This window comes from Lampetra planeri, chromosome 3 (genome assembly GCF_965212315.1).
Source record: "Lampetra planeri chromosome 3, kcLamPlan1.2.h2, whole genome shotgun sequence".
NCBI classification, from domain to species: domain Eukaryota; kingdom Metazoa; phylum Chordata; class Hyperoartia; order Petromyzontiformes; family Petromyzontidae; genus Lampetra; species Lampetra planeri.
This window is the reverse complement of record NC_136109.1, coordinates 7,492,128-7,502,869: the sequence shown is the minus strand read 5'-3', so window position 1 is coordinate 7,502,869 and position 10,742 is coordinate 7,492,128. Positions and strand designations below refer to the sequence as shown.

Here is a 10,742-nt window from a genome sequence, read left to right as displayed (position 1 = left end):
GATGTGACGTCACATTTCTCAACCCCCCACCCCCCTCGTCACACATCGTCACAAATGTCTGACCCCCCCCCCCCACCCCCAGGTGCGTGACGTCATTTATGGACGGCCCCTTTTCACGCCTCGTGTTTTCATGACGGGAATTGGACATAACGCGATGACTGTATTAGGGAACACTTATTTTTTTTAGAACGCGGATTCGAATTGGATAGAACGCGATTGGGTGAACAGAACTACGTCGCGCGAGTAGAAATAAGCGGCTGTACGGCTGCCTCGGTGGAGCATCACACAAGGCGGGGATGCTGCTGGATGCTTCTAGATGCTACCCACGCGCCTCAATCTTTGTTCAGCCTGCATACGCATCTCACGTTCTTATCGCAGACCGTGCTTTATCCTATATTGTATATCATTTATTATAACGCGATTTTTCCATAGCGCGGTGTTCCTCTGGAACGCAACTACCACGTTATAGAACAGACTGTACAAGTCAAAATAAGGAAAGGGAGAGCAAGGACGAGATGGATTGATCTAATTAAGAATGACACTGAACAAAAAGGTGCAAGTATGATTTGGGCAAACACAGCTGGTAAGGGACCAAACATGGGGAGTGCATTCAAGCCTAGGATTGCCACCTTTCCCACGGACCAAACCTGGGCATGTTTCTAAGTAAGCCTAGATTTCTCAAAACTGTGCAGTATACTGTGATAAAAGTTCAACACAATACCGCCAGAACAGGGCACAGATCATACTACTGGCAGCTGAAAACAGATGCCAATTCCCGAAACTGTCTGGGTCATGCTAGAACAAGTGGCAACCCTCATCATCACTCTTGAGCTGAGAGGAGGTGAAAGAAGAATACGTCTCAGTCCTCTGACATGGGCATTGGCTTCCCTGAGACACCCGGACAATCTCTTATTGTGGTTTGTGACACTATTAACATGACATTTGGCACAATGTATTGACGAGGTTCAACCAGCAATTCAATGTACGTGCATAGAAAGCAGACACTGTGCTACGATTGGCCAGAGTTGACTCCTGTTTCAATTGGTCCATCACCTGGGCTGTACTGTGATTGTTTCGTGGCATTGCTGCACGGCTGTGATTGGCGCAGTGTCTAACCTCACTGTGATTGGTTCTACGCTAGTATCACATCGTCATGCTGTCATTGACCCGATTAATATAATCCATATGATTGGTTCCAGTGGCGGCTCCTGCAAAATCTCTCAGGGGGGGCAAATGTCTGGATGATTTATAAGGATAAGGTCCACCCATGCAAAGGATAAATTAACAGCTTAAGCATGTAAAGGCAACTTCACTTCTTTAATATTAATGAAAAATAAAGTGACTCTTACAATACATCTTGTTTGTTTCTATACTCACTATTAATACAATCCACTCAAGTTTCTTTTATTAAAGATTCCACTAGGTGGCGACAAATAAAATTGTTGACTGAAACGTGCTTACGTATGATGACGTAAGCACGTTAGTGCGAGCCCTCCCGGAAGCCATAGAGAATGCATTGCAGCGCCCCCCATTCGAAAAAAAACATCTTTGAATGTAAGTCTATGGGACCACTCTGGGCGATTCTCAGCCGGAGTGAAATCGCCCAAAAAGAGGTGGTACTCCACAGAACGTGACATGACGCTGATTGGACTATATCCAGAGGCACAGTGACGGCTAGCGTGACTCTGTGGTTGAATGACATTGGTGGTGCGTCGCCCAATCGCCCTAATGAAGAAACCGCCCCTGATTGGTTCACAGTTTTTTTTTTATAGCTGATAGGTCAGTTGTCTGGTCATGGGTTGAGCTGTAAACCCCTTCTTGCGTGTTGTAATTGGCTTAGTCGCTTTTTCGTGGTGTTATTAGTGGGTAACTGATCAGTTTATGGGCTGTGAAATCGCTGCAATTGTTTATTTCGTCACATCAGTGCTGTAACTTCTTTCTGTGTTGTGTTCTCTGTGTTCTTTGGTCACCAGGGTATGGCAGGGGTAGGGAACCTTTCCCTTCCTGAGGATCGAAGAGGATTAAAAAAAAAACCTAAATGGGGCCAAAACAATGAACACACGCACCAAAGTCAGAATGCCTCCGAACACTCAAAGTAGAAACATGGTGCATGATCAGCGAGACTAAATGCTTGCCGTGATGAATAAATCTTATTTGCAGGCCATTTTGGAAGAGAAAGGCCTCATGTGGCAGTGACCCAGATTAAATCAAGGCTTGTATCTGGCCTAAAAGCTGTAGGTTCCATACCCCAGGGGTAATGTGCCATCCTTGCTGTTAATTAAAATAAAAATCCATCCCAACCCAAATAATCTGGTGGTGTGATCACGTTAATTACTTCTGCTCTGAAAAAACAATTCTACAGCCAATCAATATCCCGAGCCATAATTAAATCCCTAACTACACCCCGATTCATCCTCCCATGCATGAGTGTGTTCCACCCATTAACATGTTCACTACTGTTGGTCAGCAGTATATTTCACGTCAGTATATTACGACACATTGCAATGGCAGTGCCCAACTCGCAATCAAAATGTTGAGGACTCTATAAAAACTAAACTTCAACTATGTTTTATTTGATCAGGTAAAATCCAATGAGCTATATAGCTCTTTTTCAGAAGGGACCTGACCACCAATGATAGCTCAACGACGTGGCTTATCATGCGGAAATATATAGCAGCCAAATACTATAAACGCATGTTTCTAAATGTGGAGGGAAACACCGGAGGACCTGGAGAAAAATCCACGCGATCGCGGGGAGAACACGCAAACTCCAAATATACAGCAGGCATCCGAGTCAGGATCGAACCCACCGACCTCCTGTATACAAGGCGAGGTAGTTAACATCTCGCCACCGTGGCGCCTCTTAAACTCGACTCTCCTTCTGGTTAGTGGTCAACTCCAGCAATCGCCCTTGCAATGGTAAATACCAAAGAGTGCCACTGGTTTGACTTACCTGTGGTTGAACCCAGTCTACACACTGGGAATGTGAACTTTCCACCAATGGCGTTGAGACTCTTGAAAAGAGATGAGCCCCAAACAGGGTTGCCACCTCTGAGATACAGTACAAAAAAAACATCCAGGACATATCGTTGACATAGGGATATCGCGCAGCACAAAAATATAACTTATTTCGCACCGTACGTAGCCAACCGTGCTAATTGGAGGTGGTGAATTATCACACAACTGACAAACACCAGAACTTTTAATTTCCTGGAGAGACTGACATATTTCTCGGGACAGCTACCTCGAAAAGAGGACAATCCTGGGAAAACCAGGACAGGTGGTAACCGGAGCACCAATCGATTATTTTGTTAAGGTCGAACACAACTCGACCTGAACCACATCATTTAGCAGTGCAGCCTTGGCAGGGTTTTTACTTTTAAAAAATATTTACATCCAATTTTAGAAAAATCAACAAGTAATACATAGGTAATTATAAATATGTACTTGCTCAACTTAAAGACTGGCTGTTATCTGTGAATGACTATTTGTTTAAGATTTGTGTCCATCTAAACACGCTGATATACAATACTCTAGAGTGGGCTCCGGATAAAAATATCGAGTTTGAATATATATAAAAAAAATTTAACTGTAAGCTTTTTTTACGTTCACAATTTTCCTATTTTAGCAAATATACTTTTGCATTTATTATGTATCAGGTTTTAAAACCAGTTTGTGATATAGGTATGCAAATTATAGCTATTATTCAGTTGGTACTTTAATAAAATAAAGTAGATTTTATTTACTAGTTATACGCCTGGGGAACATATTCTTGAACGAGGGTCGAATTGGACTTTCAAATACCTTGGTATGTACGTGCAGTGACATGGAATGGGTCACTACGTAGCATAGCGTGGGTTGCTGGCAGAGAAGGGCATCTGCAGTTGCAGCTGCCCTTGTCTGTCAGCAGGTCACGTGATAAGCCAGAGAGAGGGATGTAGGGCAAAGGTGACAGAGGGGGCACGTGAGGTGAGCCCAGGAACCCGCTAGTAGGTTCTAGAAAGAGGGCGTGGCCGGGGGCGGAGCGAGGCCACGCTAGGAGGATAAAAGGGGACCCCGAGAGAAGGCTCAGGGCTGTTGCTTGGAGTGGAATCCCGTCGGGCTGCTGGAGTCTTCGTCAACGTCTTCGTCAACGTCTTCACCTTTTCTCGCCGTCGTCAGTCAGGCAGTCTGCCAGCTGTCCTGACTGAGCGTTGTAGTTAACCCTTGTAACCTGTGAAGGCTGTTAATAAACAAAATGCCTCCTAATACGAGTGTCTCCGAGTGCGTCGCTACATATGTATGTTAAACTTATTCGTAAGTAGCCCATCCGTGCTAATTGGAGGTGCGGGGGAAGGACAGCAAACGATACACAAAAAGGAGTTATGAGGAAATTAGTTTTCAATTTACACTCACAAGTGCATGGCTCCAGTGGCTACCTTTGGCGGGCCACGCATTAATGCAAAACCTCACTTCTGTCACCGCAAGCGGCCCTTCCGATCACAGAAGTGACTGAGCATGCTAAGATGAGAAACAGTGTTGCCAGATCAAAATCATCACAAATAAGTCTTTACCTGAAGTTATCTAGGGACCAATATCACGAATCCTATTATCCATGATTTTCCTCTTATTTGTGGGATATGTTTCTAATAACCCTCAGATTATAGGGTGAACTTGCCATGTGACTTCTCTTAATCCGCAAAACAATCGTGCATATGGGTAATGACTTAACGTCCATTACCCATGGATAACCCCCATGTAATGATTAATTTTCCGCGACTCTTGATAGCCATGAAATCGTGTGTAAGGGACGTTTTAAAGCGCAGTGGAGGTAGTTTGCACATGAGTTACACAAGTTCCTCAACCCGTGTGCTGTTCGTGGTTAGTGACTTGTCCTGACGAAGCCTGCCTCCGTTTTTCCCTGTGTATGTCTCAATTTCTCTGAGTGTATCTTTGTGTGTCCCTCTCTCTCTCTCTCCATGTCTGTATCTCTGTGTATATGTTTGTCTCTTTTTTCGGTGCCGTGTCTCTGAGTATAATCGTGTCTGTGGTCTGTCTGTCTCGTCTCGTGCTCATAGCAAGTTCCGCCCGTGCACTTACTTTGATCGTGGTCATAAAAAACTAACGATATCAGGAATAATCAGGGATAATGTGCCGTGCAACTGTTATCTGTGAAAAAATGCCAGTATTAGGAAGCATTATGCATTATGGGAAAAATCAAGGATAATAGGAAGAAATAGGGCCGCGTTTAAAAGGTTTCACGAACAATCCAAGCTGCCATTGATAACGCGAGTTGCGGTTCGAGGATTTATCCTATACCTTTGTACCCGATGAGTGTGACTGAGATGTTTGTGATTGATGAATATCTTTTGCTGACCGTTTCGAAGCGTGAATCATCCAGGAAAAAAATGAAATTGTGCGGTCCATGCACCGTAAGTTCTCCACCCCCGATCTAAAGCCACGCAGTAAGGATATTGTGGCGTAGACGTGGGAGGTTCAATGTCAATTACGCAAATTAAGGGGGGGGGGCGGGGGGTTGCAAAACAAAGGAAGCAATGGCGACGTGTGTAGACATCAATGGCATTGGTGGTGATGGCCTCTTGATCTTGACCGTGAAACAAAATTGTGATAAAGTTACAGATTCTGCTGGCAAAAACAGGGATAATTCAAGTAAGTCAGTCACCAATGCATCACGTGATGTCAGTCGTGCGCGGTACCACACACCCATCCATGATCCAACACTTGGGATGCAAGAGTTTGTGGAAATGCTACCCCCAAATCTGCTGGACTGAGAGATGGCCAGAACATGGCAGTCAAACAATTGCATTATACTGGTAGGAACCTCCTGGTTACACCAGCCCACAGGGGATTATTGTGTTCGTCCGTCCGTTGTGCAGGGAGGGGCTGGGTGGGGAGGGAGGGGCTGGGTGAGGAGGGGAGGGTGGGGAGGGGCTACGTGGGGAGGGGCTGGGTGGGGAGGGTGGAGATGGGCTGGGTGGGACTAGGTGGGGAGGGGCTGGTCACCCCGTGGTACCCTTATAAAATTCAACGTTTAGCCTACTCACGCCGGCTTGTGCCCGCCCTCACAGTCGGGCATATTTGCGGAATACACCACGCCGCCGTTGACCCTGGCCATTGACCGAGCAACCCAACGTTCCTACCAGCTCCCTCCGCGGGAATGTGTTCCATTTGTGCAGACCTTTCTCTTTGTTTTAACTGCAGTGCTGGGAAATCGAACCAGTGACTCCTGAAGTCCAGCGTGCTGACTATTACAACATGGCAGCATCCCCCATTTGATATTGTTTTTATCCCTCAGTTTAAGGACAATTTCAGTAGAAAAAAAAGAATAATTACGTGATGGGTTTCTTTTTTGTTGTGTGGTTCGTGGTAACTTGGTTGAAACCATTATAATTACTATGCAACGAGGTCTCAGGTTGAAGCCCAGGACTCAAACGTAATTTTTCATTTCATTCATGACTTCAGCTTGGCTTCAGCCCCCTAACCTGGCACTTGATCCCAGGATCTCAAGTTTTACCCTGTGGTCTGACGTAGACATCAGACCACGAAAAGAATATGTAATAACCCTATGAAACACACCAAGCCCTAGAACTTTAAACCATCTCCTCGTAATTAGTCCTTTGGTTCTCCGACATAGGCATAAATCCACCAAGACACTCATCACTTTGGTTTGAAACCCAATCTCTCAATTACCTGCTCAGCACTTTACATAAAGACACCAGTGCTCAGAAATACCACTGACGTGGCCATTTACACACCGAGCCATCTGATCACAAACTCATTGATCAGGAGGTTTATTATCATTGTAAAGTTTTGCTGTTGAAATCCCATGACTGGGATGGCCGTTTAGCCAGGCCCTGCGCACACCACGCCAGCGTCCTCCGTGTGGTCGCAGTTGTGCGCGTAGGCGCCAATGTGCGAGCACTGCACAAGCGATGCCTCATGTCCCTCGCATTTGACGTTGTCGAGCCAAATGGGGCCACGTCCTGGGCCAAAGGCAGCCAAACCGGGGGCAGCAATGGCCGCCCCACAGCCCAGTGCGGCACAGGCCACACTGGCAGCTGTCAGGTCCCACGCGTCGTCACACACGGTGCCCCAAGTGCCCATGAGGAAGAGCTCGATGCGGCCTTGGCAGCGACGGACGTTGGTGGAGGACAATATCGGTGGCAGCGGTGGTAGGCGAGTAGAGTTGTTGGGCGAGGGTTCCATCTCTCCCACAAGTCGCATGGGGGGCAGAAGGGAGGCTGTGGGGACAACGGAGTTGGCACAGAGAGGTGGCATTTGGATTGTGATTATAGATATTAAAGCAGTATTAGTGATGGTAATTTGCTTCTGCAAAGTATTTTTTGATAATTATGTATGCCTATATGCTGAACTTCTTTCGCACTGTACAAAACCAACCATGCTAATCGGAGGCACTGGGGAAGGACAATATAACAGGCATCGTTCCGTGCCTTTTAAATTGCCGTATTTTCCCGCATATAACCCGCGGTATAGACCACTTTTTACAAACAAAACAAGACCCTGCGGGGTATATGGAGGTGCGGGCTATCCCAAACAAATATTTTACACGTGTGACATGTCATAACTCGTTAAATTTTTTCATGTACTTACTTATCTACCAGTTACGTGTTACTTATTTATTGGATATTTACTTTTGTTACTTATTTACTGTTTTAAGTTCACTCGTTTCCGGTTAGTTTGTTTTCTTTGTGCACGTTATGATTTAAATGTTGACAATTGATAGTGGAATGTATTACAAATGTAAACTCCGTATTAATATGATGGAATTAAGCTGCGGTAACGACGTTAAATATATGAATGCATGCGGGGTATATGGAGGTGGCGGGCTGTCTGAATTTTTTTTTTACACGAAACGCTATTTTTGCGGGGTATATGCGTCTGCGGGTTATATGCGGGAAAATACGGTAATAGGCACGCAACGATGCAACAATCTAATTATTATGCTTGTTCATTATACATGCATCGAATTGGGCATGATTATTTTGATTCATGAAAAATGTACACGAGCGATTCCTGTAGGTGAATGGTTGAAATGAATGAAACAGAACACATGAGACAAAGAGTCGCTCAAGAGAGGGTAACAATTAGACGACAAATTTGGGTGAGTAGTGACAACAGAAAAATCTAGACAATCTACAGCAAATGAGACGCACAGTACTGACAAGTGAGAAGATACAAATTAGATAACATGAACAATACACGTGAGAATGTACAAACAGGACATACTTTTTCGATGAAACAAGCAAGACAAAAGGAACACACTTCTTGAATGTCAAATTCAATGTGGAATTGCAACCCTGAAACGTAATACTTTTTTTTCCAATCAGTGGGAAGGTGGGAGATGAGCTTCTACATGCGATACGGTGGCGAGATGTTAACTACCTCGCTGGAGATCGTGGGTTCGACCCCAACCCTGACACTTGTGTAGTGACCTGGAATTGGTCACTAAGTAGCATAGCGCTGGCTGCTGGCAGGGTAGGGGATCTGCAGCTTGTAGCAGCCATGACAGCAGGCCACGTGACAGACCCGAAACGGATCTAGGGTAAAGGTTACGGAAGGGACACGTCGAGAGCTCGCTCGTAGGTTCTAGAAGGGGGGCGTGGCCGGGGTGGAGCGAGGCTACGCTAGCAGGATCAAAGGGGACCCCGAGCAGGAGCTCGGGGCTGTCGTTTGGAGTGGGATCCCCGTCGTCGTCGTTGCTGTTGAAGATCGTCGCCATCGTCGCGGTCGTCTTGCCGCCTTCGTCGCTGTCGTCCCTTGATAATTGCGCTGCTAGACGGTAGTTGGCTGTCTCGGTTCAGCACCGTCAGTGTCAGACGGCTAGCGTTGTGTGCAGGCCAGCAACCAGTGTAGAGTTGCGTATAAGCGAGAGACAGAGAGTGTGCAACGGTGTGGAGTGTGTATTGTATAAAGTGTACAAAGTGTGCTCGGTGTTAAATGAAAGAATTGCCTCCAAGAAGTTACGTCTCCAAGTCAGCCACTACACTTGTGTATAATTGGAGATTGCATGTCTTTCGTCCCATGATAGCGTGGATTTTTCTCCGGGTCCTCCCGTTTTCCCCTCCATTTAGAATCAACAGGTGTTTCAGAGTATTTGGCTGCTATACATTTCCACATGATAAGCCACTTCTCTGGAGCTATCGTGTGTGACCAGCTTGGTTCTGAAAAAGAGCTATTACACTGGTCAACAAAAAAAATCATTTTTTTCTGGCCTGGATTTTTGCAGCTGTTTTAGACTAATTTCAGGGTGCTGATTCCAAATCTAATTTGCTCTATCACATCTCATTTGTATGCTATCGGCATACCCCATTTTCATTGATTTTACCCGAATTTAACTGTCACTTATGATTGCAAGTTGTTGCGAGTCAGTGACTGCTTTAGTGTTAAAATATGGTGCTGTATTTTTAGGATAGTGTGTTTATAATATCATTTTATGTAGATATCCACATTTATTTAATATTTTTCTTCTGCAGTTTTTATTGAAAATGCAATATTTTATATCTCAAATACCTGATGTGATAGACAAAAACTGATGCCAGATTTGGAATCAGCACCCCAAAATTACCTTAAAACCGTTGGAATACCTCATGCCAGAAAAGATGTGTTGACCAGTGTTATAGACCAGTGAACCTTACCTGGGAATATAAAAAATAGTTTAGTTTTGTTTTGACGATTTTTTTTTGCGCGGTTGTTGGTGTCCAGATGAACACCATCTTACTCGACGTGAGAACCCGGAAAAATCACAGGCGCTTGCCTGGATTCAAACCCAGGCTCTCAGCAGTGCCCCTAACGCCCGAACCACCTGGCCGCCTCCCTAACATCGAATTTTAGAGCTCTGACGTGCGGCCACTCACAAGGGGTGTCCATCCAGGAGAATCGCGCCGTCCCTGCGCTGGACAACTCCAGAGGGCTCGCGTAAGTCGTGTCGCTCCCGGGCTCTGCAAAGGAGGAACACAATGGCTTCAGTTTTGCAAAAAAAATATGCACTTGCTTGCAACAGCACCTGCTATATAAACTAAATCACACGGTTCACTGCAATTTCGGCTCACGGCCCATCCCAGTCATCAACGATCTCCAGTGGTGTATCTTGCTACGTTTGCGTGGACAATCGCAAGTGTGCCAGCCTAGTTTACGAGTGACTTGTTCTCAGCATTGGATTTCCAACAGTAGATTTGTTGAAAATCAACTCAAGTGCTGGGTCTGGTTTGCTCACTTTCACAATGAGTACGTATTAGTCCAACATGCTGTGTGGGCTTTCTGGATGAGATTTTGACATCAGTATTTTAGTTGTACATCACCTCGCAATGCGGTCACGATTAGATGCTCCATAAGTCCAAATGAGGAATATCCTTCACACTATTTGTCATAATTGTGGTATCAGTTTTTTTTTCACAGGTGAATAAATTTCATTTGGCACTCTGCTACACATTCAGTATAATTTTAACCGCTTTTCATTACACTGAAATTGGACGTTGTTTTGTTCACTGTATTTCCTGACTCTGGATTTGTGTTCATATCAATCGAGTCTGCATTTCTAGATCTGAAGCTTTTGTGACTGCAAGGATTCATACTCTTAGGTTTTTTCGGTAAAGTCACGTAGGTAAAAAATACAAAAATAATAATAGAAATAAAATAATAATAATAATAATAAATCAATTAAATCACGTTTCGGAGGCAACACAAGTTCTCGTTCTTTATTATTATTTTATTTCTATTTCTAT

At 44.9% G+C, this 10,742-nt stretch overlaps 1 protein-coding gene across 1 annotated transcript in view; it reads right to left on the bottom strand.

The window, feature by feature from the left end:
* Positions 1 to 6,775: 6,775 nt before the first annotated feature.
* The window catches only part of SSC4D (scavenger receptor cysteine rich family member with 4 domains), a 52,246-nt gene continuing 48,279 nt past the window's right edge, over positions 6,776 to 10,742 (bottom strand). Inside the window, exons 10-11 of the mRNA XM_078616773.1 lie at positions 9,876 to 9,959; positions 6,776 to 7,241 (exon numbers count right to left, since the gene is read on the bottom strand). Of these exons, the coding sequence (XP_078472899.1) occupies positions 6,844 to 7,241; positions 9,876 to 9,959 (482 nt within the window). The 3' untranslated portion in view covers positions 6,776 to 6,843. The remainder of the gene's footprint in view (positions 7,242 to 9,875; positions 9,960 to 10,742) is intronic.